This window comes from Belonocnema kinseyi, chromosome 1 (assembly GCF_010883055.1).
Source record: "Belonocnema kinseyi isolate 2016_QV_RU_SX_M_011 chromosome 1, B_treatae_v1, whole genome shotgun sequence".
Lineage (NCBI taxonomy): Eukaryota > Metazoa > Arthropoda > Insecta > Hymenoptera > Cynipidae > Belonocnema > Belonocnema kinseyi.
The window spans coordinates 102,230,478-102,250,904 of record NC_046657.1 but is presented as its reverse complement, the minus strand read 5'-3'; the positions used below and the strand labels follow the sequence as shown (position 1 = coordinate 102,250,904).

At 31.0% G+C, this 20,427-nt stretch overlaps 1 protein-coding gene across 3 annotated transcripts in view; it reads left to right on the top strand.

Moving 5' to 3' along the window:
• Window positions 1-20,427, top strand: part of LOC117182596 (PDZ and LIM domain protein 3-like) — a 33,459-nt gene that overhangs the window by 8,347 nt on the left and 4,685 nt on the right. Inside the window, exons 2-7 of one of the 3 annotated variants that reach the window (XM_033375699.1) lie at window positions 4,350-4,505; window positions 4,901-4,951; window positions 8,803-8,891; window positions 10,396-10,540; window positions 17,828-17,863; window positions 18,106-18,173. In XM_033375699.1, the coding sequence (XP_033231590.1) occupies window positions 4,350-4,505; window positions 4,901-4,951; window positions 8,803-8,891; window positions 10,396-10,540; window positions 17,828-17,863; window positions 18,106-18,168 (540 nt within the window). In that variant the 3' untranslated portion in view covers window positions 18,169-18,173. The remainder of the gene's footprint in view (window positions 1-4,349; window positions 4,506-4,900; window positions 4,952-8,802; window positions 8,892-10,395; window positions 10,541-17,827; window positions 17,864-18,105; window positions 18,174-20,427) is intronic. The other 2 variants (XM_033375692.1, XM_033375704.1) reach the window with 2 other exon arrangements.

The window sequence follows — 20,427 nt, the reverse complement described above, 5'->3', positions numbered from 1 at the left end:
TGCCCAGGGAGGAGGGAGACACATGATCAGTCAAGCGTGAAGCCGACCGAAAATCAGGCTGCCCAGAATCGGGAGTTAAGTGTACTTTTATGGTAAACGGCATATATTCTTCGAAATGGCAATACACATATTGCAATTTCAGCTTCCAATATATAGCATGATATAGTAAAAGTATGGTAACATCCCATAAAATATTAACAGTGTATATAAATAAAAAGTAAATAAATCAAAATATTCGTCCCAATTTCAAACGAAATCGCAAATTTAGTAGAGCATAACGAAAAGGTGAAAATTTCTAAATCAAATTTCATCATTGACATGCGCGCCAGGATCAGTGTGACGTAATTAGGTGAATCTTGCCAAACCTTTGATTCGAAAGCACAGCTTTATGTAATTTTCCTCATTGTCGTGGGCGCTCTCGCCAGGAAACTGAAATTCTGTTTAAACTTTAGTGCTTTCCAAAGATTTAGTCTCAGAAAGTAAAATAAACTGCAACGTCAGCATTGACATTTCCGCGGTCGTGGAGGCCTATAGCTAAAAATTCTACTCTGCTTCCAGATATATTAAAAATTAAAAATTTAAATTAAAAATTAAATTAATTATGTTTACATTAAAATCCTCTTAAAATTGATTTATTCTAGTTTTGACTGGATTCTTTTTTATTCCTTGATTTTATGTTTTTTTTAATTTACAATGAAATTGGCCGGCTGGCGTCGAGACGACCAGAACATCTGTTATCAACCATTAACAATTTATTTTGGTAACCGATGCGTAGGAGCGCCTTCCACAATTATATTGAGACCGCCTGCAGATTAATTGGCGATCATCGGCCCCGATCCGACCTTATTTTCAAACAATTTTTTTCATTACTTCATCGATAGGGGTAATTGACACCTGCTTGGCAGGAGGCCTAAATATTTTTCATTCTTCGATTATTGATCTCTGACGCAATTTTTTAATCAGGGATTAGTAACACTTTATAAAACTTAAAATCACACTGTTAATATGGTTCCATTTTAATTGAGCATAATTTGTTTTAGCGTCCTGTTATAATAACAAATCGTCCTATTTTGAAGCTATTGTTCGTACTATTTCACATTGCTATCTTCATGCTTATAAAACAAATTCGTTTCTCACTTTGGTCCAGATTTAATAAAAAATGTTGTACTAAAACGTCGTTTAGTGTCATCAGAATAAAGTAGCATTAGAAAAGCGCCACCCGAGACTATATTTTTGGAGGATTGTTTCAATACCGAAACCTATCCTTGAAATGATACTTTTTTACCGTGAATTTCTATTTTAATTCTCAAACTAGTTTGTACTTTGAGAAATTACGAAATGCATGTGCTAACATCAAGAATTTTTATTTTCACAGAAATGTCAGGTTATTGATATCATGTGACGCTATATTTTGGCTACGTCCCAATCATTATATGTATGTACAAATTCCTCTATGGATAGACTTTGTTTTCGAATTTTGAGGCCACGATTAAATCGACTGATACACAAATTTTAAAGAAAAGCCTTCCAATTTTCTAATTAGCATGGATTCTTTGTGGGTTCTAATTACGAAATTCTATAACCCTAAATATCGGAAAATATTTTTAAAAAATTTAAAGATCCCAAGGATCTCATGAAATTTCAAAAGATTTGGAGAATTTTCAAAACATTTTAAGAGATTTTAAAAGAATACAAAATATTTAAAAAGATTTCAGGGCATTGTAAATTATTTAAAATAATTTTAAAGAATATCAATGTATTTTTAAATATATAAAGGGAATCCAAAGATTCCAACTAATTCCATGAGATTTTAGGAGATTCTAAAGAATTTCGAAATACTATAAGGTATCACATAAAATAACAATTGTGCAAAATTAAAAATTTCAACTTTAAAACTACCCCGAATTCGGTGTACTTTTTAGGATCGGCATTTAACATTGTTCATTGGAACTTGGACTTAAGCAGTCCGGATTTACGTCTTCCCGAGAATTGATGCAACGACGGTGGTTTCGTGATGAGATGAGCCATGGGGCCGAAAGGGAGGCGATGATAAGTCAAGTACGACAAGGAGTAAGAGGGCCGCACTCTCACCGCGTCAGTTGTCTCAGGTTGCGTCATGCGCCTATAATCCAACAGATCTGGTTCATGCGCCTCTGACCGTTTACGTTTGGACGATCTGCATTGAGGTTGGAAGCCAGTGCAATCCATGCCCGAAACGGTACTTAATTCCAAGTACCAGTGTATTTCAAAGATTTCGATGGGCCTCAAAGAATTTCGTTAAATTTCAAAGGCTTTCGGCAGTTTTAAAGGATGAGTGGGACGATGGTCGTGGGGGCGAAAATGTAGGCTTTGGACCCACTCCGTCGGCTTGCGGATTCGATTTTTGCCTCGCACTCTGGAAGAGCCCCGGCGGCCCATGCGATGAACACTAGTCTAGCAAGGGAGTTTTTCATCTCCATCGAGTCGTGGGACCGGTACCTCTAGAGGAAAAGGTTTTCTGAGTACTTAAAGCTGTTGCTCTTGGCGGTTCGGAACTCACCTTAAACTGTAGGTCCCCCTCCCACCATCAAATAAGTGTGTGCGGGGTATGTAAAGGAATAGGGAAGAAGGCATTCGAAAAATGTAAACCCTTAGGGCACATATTAGAAGCTTCCATTCCATTCCATTCTATTTTTAAAGGATTCCATGGTATTTCATAGATTTAGAAAGCATATTATATGTTAAGGTAAAAAAGCCACGGTACCAAAATATACTTCAAAACTTTTAAGGGGATTTCGATAGATTATTAGACATTTTTAATGATTTTATGAATTTTGAAATTATTTAAAGAGATTTCGCAAATTTTTTAAGGGATGTAAAGATATTTCGCAGGAGTTTAGAAACTTTCAAGAAAGAAATTCACAAGTCTTCAAAAGGAATTTCAAAATTCTTGAAAGTATTTGTCGGGATTATATGATATTTTATAAGAATACAGGAAATTTAAAAGAAGGTCATTGGATTCCAAAGGATATTTAAAGAGATTTTAAGAACTTTCAACTAGTTTCAAAGAATTTTACAGGATTTCCAATTAAAGGAATTTCACAGAATCTCACGGGCTTTCATGAAATGTGAAGTAATTTCAATAAATTACAAAATTTTAAAGGATTTCAGGCATTAAAAAAAAAACAAATAGTTTTTAAGGAACTTGAAAGAATATCTTGGGATCTAGCAGCAAATAAAAATATATTTAATGAAATTTTGAAAATTTTTGAAACTCGCGAATTAAAAAATTTCAATTAGTTCAAAGAATTTTAATAAGATACAAGGTATTTGAAAGAATTTCATGGTATTTCAAAAATGCTCTAGGATTTTAACATTTTTTATGGGCTTTCAACAGATTTCAAATCTTTTAAATAATTTCAAAAACTTTCACGGAATATAAAAATATTTTATCGCATTTCCAAAAGTTTTCAACTTGGTTTTCTAGAAATTTTAAGAATTTTCACGGGCTTTTATGGAATTTCAAACTGTCAACAATTCAAACATTTTAATTATTTTGGGAAGTTTTAATATGTTTTAACGTTTTCAAAAGGATTTTATGATATTTCAAAAATTCTTAAGGACTTTAAAATTTTTGTATGTGATTTCAACAGACTCCAAATCTTTTAAGGAATTTCAAAAGCTTTCCAAAAAATTTAAAACATTTTCTGGTATTTCAATATGTTTCAAATATTTTTAAAATTGTTTGAGAAAGTGAATAATCTTAAAGAGTTTCAGAATATGTAAAGTGATTTTAAAGAATTTTATGGGATTTAAAAATATTGCATGATGTTTAGTGGGATTTCAGGAGTGTTTAATGAATTATTTCGTAGCAATTCACGAGTTAATATAATTTATGGAGATTACCAAAAATTTTAAGTAATCAGAAAAAACGTCTTAGAATTTGGCGGGATTTTCTGGAATTTCCAAGGATTTAAACAAGTTTGATAAAATTCCAAAGCATTTCACGTGACTTTAAAATTGCCATTGATTTTCAAAGCATTTAAGTGATTTCAGAAATTCTAAAGACAAATTTAAACATTTTTCCGATGGATTTCAAAGAATCCCAAAGATTTTAAAAAGATTTTCAAATAAATCTAAAATAATGGTTAAAAGATTTTAAAGGATTGAATGGGATTTTAAAAGACCTCAATGATATTTCTAAAGACTTAACGGAATTTCAGAAGTTTTCAAAATATATTTCAAATCATTTCATGTGATTTCATGAAAGCCTGTATGTACATCAGATTTAAAAATTGGTCACCTCTTCGAATGTTTAAAAATTGCAATTTCTCTCTAAATTATTAATGTGAAAAAAATTATTTTTGCAGCCATATCGAACGACGCCTCTTGTTTTGCCGGGTGCAAAAATCAAGAAGGATGCCTCCCTTGGTGAGTGCTACCTCCGTCATCATCCAAATCCGATGATCAGGGCAGCTCCTCATCATTACGAGATTACGAATCCGGAAGTTGCTATGAAACAAAAAGTACGTAAATTCAAGTATCATATCTCGCCTGTAGTAAGTGAATACACTATAACATTATGAACACTACGCTGAAAAAAAATTGTAAATCTCCATTTTATCAAATGAGAGACCAAAAATAATACCAAGTATCAAACATTAAAATTATTTTAATCATCTGAAATTAGCATTTATATATTTGTTCCTATTATATTCTATTTTTGATCTTATTTCTTGAATAACTGGTAATATTTTTGTCTTTATTTGTCTAAAATGCAAAGAGGTGAATTGTATAATAATTATTTTCGATTAACATGGAATTGTAATTATTGTAAATAGAGAAATTGTAGATATCAAATGTAGATCTGCTTTATTGTAGAAGCTTATACTTTATAATTTTATATAAAAAATCTGATCAGGTGGCTGAGTCGGTTCTCCAACGTGTCTTGGGACCTAATGAATTACCTAAGGTTTGATTAAATTACTATAAAAAGCTTCGCATTCTAAAAACTCGCTTTCGCGTTATTTTTATAGATGTTGAATTTTATCAGAATTTTAAATCACAAATAACAATTGCTTACAAGAGAAAAGTCTTATTTCTGCATAATACATTTTATTTCCCTCATAATTAATTGAATATGATAAATTAAAAATTGAATTAAACAAAATATTCTGATTGACAAATAATCAATTTCTTTTGGTCTCAATAATCAGATTCATTACCAAATAAGCAATTGTTTTAATTGAATAATTAAAGATTTTATTTTAATTTTATCATTATTTTTTCTCTTTAATACATTGATAACCTATGACTGCTTCCTGACTTGCAGTCTCATCAGGTAACCATCGCTTCTCTCGTCAAGTTACTTTATATAAGAAATAATTCATGAAATAATAATTATAATTATTTATCATTAAGTCATCAGACAGGACCCAGATGTGCTGCTGCAGCCCCAGAGTGATCTCGAAAATTGGCTACATTAAAACAAATAACAATGCAATATACATAATATAATATCATCATATAACTTAAAATTTGTGTTATTTCATATCTTTTGTGCCTTTTTTAAATAAACTGACTCTTTAAACTGATACTGACCTTAATTTTTTATTTTTCTTTGACCTTTGGACATACAAAAATAGACTGGGGTGATTTTAACTGCAGATTCCTGTTACCAGCATTTACCGACATACGGCCAATTCGAGGGTTCGTGTACTATCTGAAATAGGCGGCGGTTTATATCGGGAAATTTTGGTTATAAATGGTTTTAAAAGAAACAGAACACTAATAAAAAATGAAAAAAAATATAAATAAATCCAATCTGTTCTATTATATTTAAGGATATACAAATTCTTATATCCTAGAATCCTTTAAAATATTTCAATATTCAATCAAATTCTAATTTATTTGATAAAATTTCTGAATACTTTAAAGTGTTGCAGAAAATTTCAAATCCTGACAAATAATTTAAGAATATTCAATTCCAGAACATTCTATAGCACTCCAAATCATATCAGGAGATTTTAGGAGATTTCAATAAATTCCAGATTATTTAAAAATATTTTAAGATATTCTAGAATGCCCCTCCTCCCCCAATGCATGTTTTGCTACTTTTTCAACACGATTTGCTTTTATTCGATAAATAATGAGTCTACGAATATTTTTGATCTAATTGTAAATTATTTAAATAATCATTATTTATTTAAACACTTTTCTTCCCCTGTAAATGGTGAAAAGTTCTTATTTTTCGGGATAAATAATATCATTGATGAATCTCAAGGGTAATATTTCTTTTTGATCATATTGATTAGTTATTTAATCACTTTTTCTCTGTAAATTTTAAAGTTATTATTTTCTGAAATTAATATCACAATTAACGAATACTGCAAGTATTATATGTTTTTAAAGATATATGGCAATTACTTTAGCAACTTTCATTTGTTCAGAAGAAAATAAATTTCCCTGTAACTCTTGAAAAGTGACTAATTTCTAGAATTAATAACGCTGCTAATGAATGCTAACAGTACTATTTTTTGTGGAAGAAAGTTTACAATTATTTAACCTTTCATTTGCTTTAAACATTTTTTCCCTGTACATCTTGAAGTTACTATTTTCTGGAATTAATGAAGCAGATAATGAATGTAATAAGTGATATTTATTTTGAAGGATTATAGGATTCATAGTCTAATTTTGTAAACAATAATAATTTTTTAAATAATTTTTTTCAGTTACGTTATTTTTCCGGATTGATTTCGTTGAAATAAGTAAATACTGATCAATAAGCGATATAGTGTAAGAAATTCGTGAAAACAAGAATTTTCTCAACCTTTCCTATGAATAGAAGCGAGTGATATCAATTGTTTAAACAACTGCAAACCATCTTCCACAAATAATAGCACTCTAGCATTCATTAACTGTGCTATGAATTCCAGAAAATAATAACTTTTCTCTATTTACCGGTGAAAAAAGTTGTTTAAACAAATAAATATTTTTCAATTATTTTCAAAATATCGTAAACAAAAATGTTACTCTTAACATTCGTTTATGCGTCACTAGTTCCAGAAAATACTAACTTTTCACTCTTGATATTCAACAACTGTATCATTTATCCCGACAAATAATAACTTTTCACGATTTAGTAGAAAAAAATTATTAAAAAATTTTAATAATTGTTTAAACAATTGAAACTTAATTAGAAAATAATTGCAAACATGTGACTTATCGTTCACAAATAACTTCTCCTGAAACTTGTTTCTAAATGCCGTCTTCAACATAAATTTCGCATAAAAATTATATTTTGCATTTTTGGGGCATTTTGCGGACATAATACAAAGGGTTTAGGGGGGGGGGGGCAAAATGAAAAATTTTTGGATAGAGATTATTCCTTGAACGTTGTTTCAGAAGTGAATGAACTTTAATTTACAAAAAGTTAGCACCAAGTACTTTTTATATTTTTGTCAAAAAACGAGCTTTTCCCACATAAAACAAAAAAATTTATACATAAAATAGACTTTTTTTCTAAGAAGACGTACAAAATGGTAGAATCGGTTATTAAAAGTCGAAATTCGAATTTCGGAACTTTATAGAATCTTCAAAAATATACTAGAATATTTTTAGAAATTTCAGAACAATCCAGAATATTCTAGAAATGTCATAAATTTCTCAGAATTTGCAGAGGATTTCTGAAATTGAAGTAAATTTTTGAAAATCCGTAAAGATTCTTGAATATTAATATAAAAAATCTAGAAAATCCTAGAAAGTTTCAAAACCTTTCATAAGACCTTGTATTCCAAAAATTTCGAGAAAATCCAAAGCTTCCCTGAACGTTTTTAATAATTTTATATTAATCCATAAAAGAGAAAAAAACAAAGCCAGAAAATTCCAAAAAATGTATAGAATGCTAGAAATAAAGAATACTTACAATTACTTAGATTCTAAATCATCCTAGAAAATCCTAAAATATTCGGAAATCCTAACGGAAACTCCACATTTTAAAAATATTCTTTTTTGAAAATTCCAAAAAACTGCAGAATATTATAGAAAATTCAAGGAAATTGTAGAACAATCGAAAATATTCGAAACTCTCAACGAAAATTTCAGATTCTGTAAATTCATTTACCGTTAATGGTATTTATTTTAAAACATTAAAAATAAAAAGTTCATAATATTTGAAAGTCGTGATAAAAATTTTAGGTTGTTTTCAGAATACTCTATCATAGAAAATTATAGAACATTCTATAATCTTCCATAATATAATGACAATAAAATGATAACACATTTTATAAAAGCTTAGAAAATTGCAGATTTTGCTGGAATATCATAAACAAAGAGCGTTTAAGAAAATTCTAAATCATACTGGGAAATTCCAGAATAATTCAAAAGATTTCAGAATATGCATTGCATTTTAGAAATAGATAAAATATTCAGAGGAATCCCAGGAAAAGTATTTTCTAGAATATTCGGGTTCTCCTTATCATCCATATTGCTGTAACCGCCGCCCATGCCAGCTTATTTTGATCTATTTTAAAACATTTGCATTATAAATAAATGCCCTTTCAGACGAATTTACACTCACCTCATATATAAATACTTACAACTTACAAAATAAAAAATTTAATATTTTTAAATAAGAATACCCTGCTTTCATACAGTATTTAGAATAAGCTTTATTTTTAATATAATAAATTCTGAGTGCAAATTTTTATTGCTTAAAATAAAGAAAAATTTCTTTAATATTAGTACAGTTTTTTGCCCATAATAAAGAAATTTAAAAAATATTTAGTTCTAACATAGCACGTTTCACTTAATTTTGTTCGACAGGTTGTCGCTAAGCAATTCAATTCACCGATCGGACTCTACTCTGACCAAAATATAGCGGACACTATTAAATGTCAGGCATCTGCCATTCCGTAAGTAATCAAATAACCTAAAATATGAGGTTTATCGACGAACAGAAATCTAGAAATAGCGTAACTTTTAACCCTTTTAACCAATAAAAAGAACGACATTATGCTGCTTTGTCGAATAGAGCTTGCAGTAGATAGTATAGTCAAAAATTGAAATAACAAATTGGCTTTCGCTTCTTGTAACTACTTCTGAAATTTAACTTCTATGAATTAAAAAAAAATATTTTAAAGTCTCTTAAAAAAGGAATAAAAAAAGTCTTTGAAAAAACTGGCTACGCAGGACGTTAATGAACATTATTACTACAAACAATATTTATTTGATCATTCTACAACTTTTTATAAATATACTTGTCAATAAAATATGACGTAAAATTATGAAAAACGAAAAGGCTTCGAGAGAAGAAATGAGAACAGAAATTCCACCCACCCACTTCGGTCTAAGGTATATATAGTCGCTAAACCATTTACCCGCTGTTTCTTTATTTTGCAGCATTTTCATAGACTTTTCCTTCGTGAAACAAAAACAGCAAATTCAAGAGCAAGCGAGAATTATGAAAGAACAGGCCTTGGCTGGCACTTCGAAGAACGTGTGGCCTCAATTTAACAAACCTAATTAAGATAAATTTTTCAAATAAAAGATTCCCCCTCCCTCCACCATGTTATGGAAATTTTAAATTTTCAGTTCAGTTTTAAGTTTTTCAAATTCAAAGCATATTATCCTATTTATTTTTAACAGTGAGAAGTTATTGTTGTAATAATTACCATTTTTAATTTCGGGATACAATAGACAGTGATTTAATGAAAAAATTCGGTTGCAAGTATTTCCCAGTAAATAATAATGATCAATACCCAGTAATAATAAATAATAATAAATATTGTATACAGAATAAAGTAGACCAGAATCGGGATTTAAAACTTGCTAACACTAACCCATATCTAATTAATACTTTTGTAAATATCCTTTTCACTTTTCTGCAATAACTTGTTTGGCTTTCTTTCATAAATCGACGATCTTATGATACAGTTAATAAAAAAATGTATACAAGAATTACTGAAAGCTCAGATTCCCAGTTTCAAATTTTCCCGCGCAAAAGTCCTGAAAATGTTGCCGATTTCTCGTCAGTATTGTTAACGCTGTATAGTAAAATATTTCGGTACTTACCCTGCTTTCAGCGTTGCGAGAAATTGTATCCTCCACTTTTAAACATTGTTTCTAGTAAATAAAGAACATTCTGGTATAGCTTTAAAAAATGAATGAACGTGGTCTTTGCAAAAATCAAAGCCTACATTATCGCTCTTAATTTTATTAAATTTTTGCACGTTTTAGATTTGAATTAGAAATAATATTAACTTGTGCACGAGATAAAGCAATGCAGAGTAATATATTTGAATAATGCTTAAATTGCTTAAATAACTTGCAATGATAATAATATTAATAATAATAATAATAATTTGCTGCTAATGAACTCGCGAAATCATACGATTAAGAATAAAACGAACAATGTAGCTTCAAGAAACCGGCGAAGTACGACCCGAGTAAGAGCGAAGCTTACAAGGCTCTTCAGGAGGAAGCACTCGGGGATCATGTCCAGGAAATCAGGCAGCCAGCACGTACTGGAGTTTTTAATCCTCAAAAGGCCAATCCGAGCAGGGTAAGATTTTGGAAATTTAATTTAGGTAACGATTCTGTAAGTATTCTAGTTCAATGTTACGCGCGTATTACTTTTGTAACAGTTAATATTTCAAATACACTTAACTCCCGATATAAGAACCCTCGGTTTATGATATTCCTAGAAGTAATGGCATTTACAGTTTCGTGATGAGTGATATCGCGGGCCCAAAAGGAAGGCGGTGCTCAGTCAAGCGTGACAAACAGAATGAGGGGCGCAGTTCGTATCACGGATTCTTAGTGGTCAATCCCGCCTCCAATTTTTCATTTTCCGGAAAAAACAATTCCCTAATTTTTCGTTTTAAAATCGCTCAACATTAACCCGTGCCCCGAGGCTTTTGAAATTAACAGGGTGTTACTTTTTAGTTTAATTACTATTTATTTAAAAACGTTTTTTCCACTAAATCGGAAAAAGTTAGTGTTCTGGGTTTAATGAAATAATTAACAAATGTTAAGAGTAATATTTTTTTAAAGGATATCTGGAAATTATTGAAACCAGTTTTATTTGTTTAAACAATACAGTACAATTCCGATAACTTGCCATCTAATAAGTGTACACTCTTCTTAAAACGTCTTCATACGTACGACACGCACACTAATATTGTGGTTCTCCCATTACGTGTGCTATTTTGCTCATGATTTGCACCCATGATTTAGGCATGCGCGCACCTAATATCGTGCTACTAGAGAGGGCATCTGATAAGTCCGCAATTCCTGGAATTTTTCCGCCCCTACAGCCCCGAAGTTGGAAAGTTATCGGACTTGTACTGTATTTATCCTCGTTATATCGTAAAAAGCTATTATTCTATAGAATTAATGATGCAGTTAAAAATCAGTGATTTCTTATCTCAACGAAATCGATCTGAAAAAACAACTATCTATAAATTAGCTAAGAATGGTTTTAAAGAATGATAATGATAATAAGCCACATAATGTGAAAGATTAAAAAAATGTATAGTTTTTAATATTTATAGGGTAAAAAAATTGTTTGAACAAATCAATATTGTTTAAACTGTATCAGTAAAAATATCACTCTGAGCATTCACTAACTTTGTTATTAATTCTAAAAAGGAGTTACAAATCAAGATTCACAGAAGAGAATATTGTTGTAAAAAATGAAAATTGTTTCAATAATTGCAAAATATCGTAAAAAAAAGATATCACTCTCCATATTCGTTAATTGTGTGATTAATTTATGCAATAGAGAACTTTTCACTATTTACAGGGAAAAAATTGTTTAAATCAATTAAAATTGTTTAAATAATTAACAAATATGTTATAGAAGTTATATTACTATTGGCATTCATCATCTCTATAATTTATTCTGAAAAATAATAACTTCAAGCAAATTAAATAGAGATACAATATTGTTAAAAAAAAAAAATAATTGTTCAAATCTTTCAAAATTAGTCAGAAAATACTTGAAAACTTGTCAATTATCTAATAAAAGTAGTTAACGTTTTAAAAGTTTTTAAAGTTCCGTCTTTAACATGAATTTTACATAAAGATGATATTTTGAATTTTTGGGGTATTTTCCGAATACAAAAAAAGGGTTTCGTAGGGGAAGGGGTAAAAATTAAAAGTTAATGGGTGGAAATTACTTCTAGAAAACTCCTTAAGAGGTGACTTTAATTTACAAACAGTTAATAGCAATTGCCTATAGGAATCCCATTTAATTGCAGTTTTGGAGATGGTCCTAAATGGCCTTCATTCAATTCGAACACAACATTCGCTTACTCCGAAAGTAAACAGTCAGGGTCGCGTGAATCATTTCTGTTTGATTTGGGTCTCAGCGAACTCGCTGAGGGTACAAAGAAAATGCCGAGAACTCAATTTTTAGGAAACACTTAAATCGGAATTACTCAAATGAAATTCCCAGTTTACTTCTTTTTTCATTTTTTTTAAATCGTGTTTTTCACATTTAAAACTTAATGTTAATTTCTAAAGCCGAGGGGCTCGAATCTATATCAAACAGCGTTATGTAACATGTAGAATATTATGTACAACGATCTAGTGTACCACAGTGTCACAAACATTTCACAATCTTAATAAATTTAAAAACACTATTGTTCTATAAAAGTTACAGTTAGAATGAAACAAACTTGCATTCTTGTTATATTACATATTTCTTACCTAAATATAACAAGTGTTATCATTTTTTTGTAAAACTATTGCAGAACGTTGCAATAACTCGAAAAGCGCTCGAAACAGCGGAGAAGTATTGCCCACTCGGGAAAATCGATCGATAAAAAAAGTAGTCAAAACGTAAAATTAAATATACTTTTGTATTCATCTTGACTTTTGTTTTAAAAATTAATATATTTATTGCTGTTCAGTACAGTAGGAAATTATGAAAATGGCAGCGAGTTGAAGTCAACACACTCTACCGCTGTAATATTTTGTTGTTGATTTACCGCTGCCATCCACTCGGTGCCATTTCCACAATTATTGACCGACTTTTTTCAAATTTTCTATAAAACTTTCTCAAAGGCTATTGAAAAACTTTCTTGCGATAAGTTATTTTAACTCAAATTTCTTCGATGACCGAACGCCTGGTCGAAATTGGCGAAACGTTGTTTTTGTTCGAAGTGGATTTGTTTTTAAAGAAAAATAATCATTTTTATCAATGACGGCCGAATAATCGCAAATTTTCTTTGACAAAACATCGAATTTCGACCGGAAAATGTTGTAAGTTCTGATCGTTTAGATTGATTAATATTTGTTGAATAAAAAAGTTTGATAAGAAAAATGTGTTGGTCGGATTTATATTTTGTTTTACATTTCAACCAATTTTTTTGAATCGATCTATTTTTTCGATTGGACAATAATGCTACGCTGTTTCGAACGCTTATCGAGTTATTGCATCCATTCTCTCAATTCTTTTCAATAAATTCTTTAAACTTTCATTCGAATGTTGTAAAACCTCTTGAAATCCCGTAAAATTTCATAAGATCAGATGAATTTCTCTGAAATTCCATAAAATGTTTGATGTTTAATCAAATCCTTTAAAATCGTGAACAGTTTATTAAAATACTGCGTGGGCCAGCAGTACTAGGATGCAGTAAATTATATAGGCGCTCTTGTGTATTTAGAAATCTTAGAAATCTTCTGAAATTCTTTTCAATCCCTTTAAATATCCTTTTTTTTAATTCTTTAAAATGTTTGAAATTTGTTTAAATCTTCGAAACGACCTGTAAAAATATTAGAAAATTTCTTAAAATCCCGTGAAATTAAATGAAATTTTATCATGTTCCTTGAATTCCTTTGACATTCTTCAAATATTATAAACCCCTTTATTCTTATAAATAAATTCTTTAAAAATTCATTAAAGTAATGTCAAACCCCTTGAATTCCCGTAAAATTTAATAAAAATCTTATGATATATCTTGCAATATTTGAAATTCCATGAAATCCTTTGAGCTTCTGTAAATATCCTATAAATTCTTTTAAAATCCTTTCAAATATTTGAAAATCTTTTGAAATTCCTTGGAATCTTTTCAAATATTTCAAATTATATTTAAAAGGATTTTTTTTATCTTTGAAAACTATCTTGATGATTTATTATTGAGATTCTGATTATTGAAAGCGTTTAAAGTCATTGTAAATGACTGAAATCTTGGTAAATTTGGTAAAATCCTGTGATATCCGTTGAAATTCCTTTAGAAAACCCCTTTAAAATATTTGGAAATCCTCTAAGCTCCTTGCAATCTTTTTAGATACCTGAGATTAACCCCATAAACTAAAGAAATGTACATTCTTATTCAAAAGTTTTAAGACCCCCTGAAGCCAAAAGTCAAACCAAAAAATGAATTGATCAAATCGAGCTTTTTAGGTCCTAAACGAAAATAGGAGTTTGTTAACCAGCATTCCTTGATTGACGATTATTGTTTTATCCATTGAAAAAGCTTTCCAAAAATCTAACATTCCGCTTTTACGCCAAACGATGTCAGAAACGTAAAAAAAGTTTCATAAAATAATTGAAGTTCTTCAAAATATCTACAACTTTTGTTCAAACTACTTTTCGATTGGATTCGTTTTTTTTTGGTTTTTTTTTTGTTTTATGCAACGAAAATGAATAAGTCGAAAATTCTCATTTTAAGTGAACGAAGACAGTGTTAAATAAACACGTTTTAGAGAAGAATTATAGCTTTTTAAAAGGTCTATCATTTTTCTCTCAACCATTTTTTAAGACTTGATATTTTGATTCTTTTTTTTGTAAAATACCACGAAAAAAATCGAAAATATAAATTTTAAGTCAACGAAGCGAAATATGGGAAAAAGATTCAGGAATAGCTTTTAGAATCCCCTACAAAATTTTTAAAACCATTTTTGGATAGTAATTTTTATTTTGGTTTTATTTAATAAAAATACTTTAGGAAAATCAAAAATTCAAATTTTGAACCAAACGACGCAAAATACGAGAAAAAGTCCTGAAGAGCCATTTAAGCTTTTAAAAAGTCCTACCAAATTTCTATTAACCTTTTTTTCAATTACTTGTCACTTTTGTTTTATTTATCGTAAGTATAATGCAGAAAATCAAAAATTCAAATTTCTAACCAAACGGCGTGAGATTTAAGGTAAAAAATGTCAACAAGGAATTGCAGCTTTCAAAAAGTCCTACAAAAAGTCCTATATCGAACCAAACAGCGTGAGATAAGAACAACATTTTCAACAAAGAATTGCAACTTTCAAAAGTCTTACAAAATCTATTTGAACTATTTTTTGATACTACTTATCATTTTGTTTTTATTTATCGAAAATAATATGAAAAAAGTATAAAATTCAAGTATTACGCCAAAAGACGCCAGATATATAAAAAATTCAAAGAAGACTTGTAGGATATTTTATTTTATACATAAAAAAATAATACGAGTACATACTTTAACCTTAAAATTTTAAGTTAGCTTTGAGCTTCATCTATCCTCAATTACGTAGAAAATTCAAAATATGAAGACGTAAATAAATACTGTGATTTAAAAGATATGTTTTTGATGAAGTTTCATTCAATAATTCCAAGTATGAGCATGTGTCCGCGCAGTGTGCCCATTTTTTTAAACAGAATTATGAAATTTTTTTTCAGCGTCATGTATACACTGGAACTTTAAATTAAGGCCTTCGAGTTCAAATCGTTCCGAGAATTGCTGCTGAGACGGTTTCGAACTTAAGAGTGTAGCTCACCCAATGGGCACAAGCGTTACAGAACATCTTTGGAACATCTTTGGAACATCTTTAAAATGTCCTAAGTCAGTCCATATAACGTTCTATAAACATACAGTGTTCCAGAGACGTTGACATGACGTCTTTTGACTTGTACATCCAAGAAACGATTTTAGGATGTTCCAATTACGTTGTAAAATGTTGTGCCCACTGGGCAACTACGCGCGTAAAGACCAGGAGCATAATGACAAAGGAGCAGTGGGCGGGTACTTACCCTGGTACATTCCGTCATATTAGGAAATGGTTCCCACACCAGTGACTATTTACGTTTAGACTGTCTGGATTTACGCCAAGGTCACTGTGAGCAATGCCCAAGACTCGTCATAATTTCAAGTTCCAGTGTCCTATAATTTTGGATGCATGGATTTCTATTAAGGTTGATTTGTTAAAAATATTATGTAACATTATCCACTAACCTCCCCCTCCCTTCTCCATGTAATATATCGTAACTTTCCCGGACCCTCCCCTCCCCCACAAAACTGTTACGTAATTTGTGGATGATCCCTGAGAGCGTTCTATAGCAGTTGTTACAGTCAGGTGTCCAAACTATTCTAAAAAAAGAAAGTTGTACAGTTGTACTTCACATTTTAAAAACTTAATTATGTCACTGTTTCAGAAAAACAATATAATTTAGTTCTGTAATTTGCCCATAACAATGTAACGTTCATATGATGAAACACTGATCTGTATGGATTCTGTAACACTTTTATATATCTATTAGATAACAGTTACGGAACTGTTATTTGACACAGGAATTATTGTATAGAAGTGTTACAAATTTGTTACAAAACGTGTATAACAGCAAATCTATAATGTTTACAAAATACACGCAATAATTTTAAATGCCCTAACTTTTTTAAATTGATTTATATACCATAAATTGGGACTAAAGGGCGCATTTGGGAGAAAGCTGTAAAAAAACTATTATTTCAGGGCTAGTTTCAGGTATTACAATAAGACAAGGAAAAATAGTCTCGAGTGTTCCTAAAATGAGACCATTGGTGGGACCACAGAATATTTTGTTATTTTAAAATAACATCTTCATGTTAATGTTAATGTTAAATGTTAATGATCTTAAAAACAAGATACGGAAAAAATGATATCATAAACAAAAATGATCTCTAGGTTTTACACTGTACCCTTGATTCTGCATTTGTGTATAGGCTATTTGCTTCTTCCAGGTAAAAAATCCATATATGGTCAAAATTCTAATAATTGTTACACTTCAATTGAAAAGCTTAGACAAAGCAATACGCCTGTGGAATTCCATTGACTTTAAGCTCAATTGATTTTCATTCCATTGAATCTCATTGATTCTCACTGAATTTAACGAAATTCAATGAAAATCAATAATACAATAAAATGACATTCAACAAATATAAATTTAATTCAAGCAAATTCATTAGATTAGCTTTAAGGTTTTTAGGCTACTTCAATTTTATATCAAATTATTTTAAACTTTCATCGAATTACATTTATTTCAATTGATCTCAGGTTGAGTTTAGTTGAATTCCATATGTTTTCCATTGAACTCCGTTCAATCCCGAAATTACATTAAATTCTTTTTAATTCACTAAAATTTCCACGTGTTTTGAATTTAAATAAATTCCATTTCATTTCCTTTATTTTACTTGAAATCTCTTACATTTTTTTGCTTTCAACTAAATTCTTTTTCATTCCTTTGAAGTTATAGAGTAATTCTTAAATTGCGTTCAATTTATTTTTCTATTCGTAATAATTCTATTGAGATTATTTGATTGTTTTTTATTTCGCAAGTACAAATCAGTGACTTATTAATTTTTTCTTGTGTTAGATTCAAATGGACAAATTTTTAAAATGTTTAAAATTTTGAATAAACTGAAAAATCATAGGGTCATATTCTGACCAGTACTCTATAATTCAAAACCATTAAAATGTCTACTTAAAATAAGTTAATTTGGGGTAATGCAGTTTATTTCGAAATTTACTTGTAAACCTTTCGCGACTTTCTGCGTATTTCTTTATCGTTTTAATGCATTGTATTGATCATATTTTAAATATCGGATTTTTTTAGGCACAACATCCTCCACAGAGGAGTCCAGCTCCATACGTAAGTCTTACACATTTTCTATTTATTCATTTTTTTTTAAATTCTGAAGGATATTAACATCAATTTTGAAATTAAACGAATCCTCTGTCTAAATAATGATATCAGGTTTCTTACATATAATTGTTGACACTGAAATTTATGACAATAATTAAAAAATTTAGGTGAGTGTAATCGCTCCGTTTATGACATTACCTACACTTTTTTCTCTCGTTTTCTTGACCTCGTAATCAAATTTCTTTAAGGGTGGAAACTTTAGGCGCCCCTTTCGTCTTCCTTTCGTTAAGGATCGTGTCAATGACTACTGAATTTTGTACGTGCAATTCGTGTACTTATAAACATTGCTTATTCGCTAATTGAAACTTTGCTTCCAAAAAGCTATTATCTAAAAAAATCTAACAAGGGAAGGACCACCCTCATGGATCACCGATTTTGACGAGACTCAAATAGGTGAAAGTACATCCAAATACATGCATTGCGTGGTTTTTTCAGCTGCCAGTGGGCAGTTGTTTATCAGATATTAGTAATACACACATTTGATATAAATTTCGGTATGTATGTATTTAATACATTACATTAAAAAATGTATTAGTCTAACTTAACTACTACTTATATTCTACTATTTCGCGTTGCGCAGTATAAACAATAGTAATATTAATTCTAAAAATGAGAGATATTCCAGGGCTTCCGTTTCCTCTTACCATAAAAATGCATTTTCCACGATTTTGAAAACAATTTTTTTTTTACTGTTTCAGGATTACCCGTTTGGCTCTGCCCAATTCACTTGCTTTTCTTCACTCCCTTCGATTTCTTCATCCACATCACTCCCTGTCCATTACCATGCAAAATCCACCTTACACACTCATTTACACTCAACTGTCCTGCTTCTTCTCCCGTGCATCTCTCTAATACATGTGCCCATGACTCCATCTCGTATCCACATACTCTACATAAATTCTCCTCTCCACCCATACAATATCTGCATCTTCTCACTCCTTCTCCCATTCTAAACCGTATCACCCTATTCCATCTGCCTTCCTTTTTTATTTTTTTTCAGATATTCTGGTTCCGTCAACCCTTTGACCATTATATACCATCTATTGTACCTCAAATCTATCATCTTTGTCCATATCTCTTCTTGTTTTACTAATTACTCTAACTCTAGGTCCTGCCACTCCATAAACCCTTCTCGTATATTACAAACCCTTCTCATATTTCTCCTTCCTTCCTCCCATTTTGAATTTCCCACATTACCTTTCGCCTCATTGTTCCGAATTTCCCCCAAACATGCTTGTGTTATTCTGCTTCCCTCTCCCCTTCTCAGCTTTTCTTTAAGCCCCCAGGCTCTCTTGATTTGTCTAGTAACCATTTTTTCCCTCCCTACTTCTTCCCTTAACATGTATCCTAGGAAACTCCAGCTAACCCCCTATTAGCCACCTTAGAGATCGCTTATGCATGCTCTATACTTTCCTGTGTTCCTTCCAGCCCCAGATCTCCACTCCATAACAAAACACCGCCGAAACCAACGCATCAAACAACCAGATACTCATTCTCCAATCGTCCTTGAACCTTCTCTTTCCTATACCCAATACTTAGCCCATCACTTTACTTGCATATTCAATTATTCCCCTCACCTGCAGCTCGTTTTCTCCTTCTGCCTCATACAAAAAACTTAGGTAACAGAACTCCTCCACAACTTCCACTTTTTGTCCGTTCATCTTCCAAACGTAATTTATTTTGCTCTTTCTATTTCCGAAGCACATCACCTTTGACTTATCTACGTTCACCGTTAAATCTTTTGCTCCCACATACTCTTCGAAGATTCTCATCATTAGGTTCATCCCCTTCTCATCATCTGCTAACAGAACTACATAGTCCGCGTATGCACGAGAGTATAGTTTGCTATTACCCAAAACCGTTCCTCCTTTCCCTTTCTCCTTTAGCTTCTCCTCTAAGTCTGCCAGAAACATATTAAATAGTAACGGACACAACAGACACCTTTGCCTTAGACCTCTTCCTGTTCACAAAACCTGCCATCTTTTCTTTCCTATTTTCTCCCTAATCCTAGTTTCACTAACAATTTCTTTTATCCTCTGCACCAACTTTTCCTCTGCACCCCTCTCTTTCATTGTCTGCCATAGCACTTTTCTGTTCACTGAGTCAAACGCTGCTTTGAAATCTACGAACAATGCGACTAGTTTCCCTTTATTTCCCCCTAAATTTCAGTTAACTAAGTAGTTAAATATGTAGATGTTGTTTATAGTTTCGATCCCTTTTCTAAATCCCGTCTGATTGTGTGGGATACCTTCTTTTTGTTCTACATGACTCTCCAACCTTTTTCTTAAGATTTTTGCATATATTTTATAGCCGACTAACATGAGAGTGATCCCTCTTTATTCCTCTACCTTCTTTCCTTCCCCTTTCTTGACAAGCGGTACCACCAGTCCCGTCGTCCACTTTTCCGGCTAACCTTCCCCTTTCCATATCTTGTTGCAGATCTTCCACATCCCATCCCTAATCCCTTCTCCTCCAAACTTCATCGCTTCGTTCTCCATCCCATCTTCTCC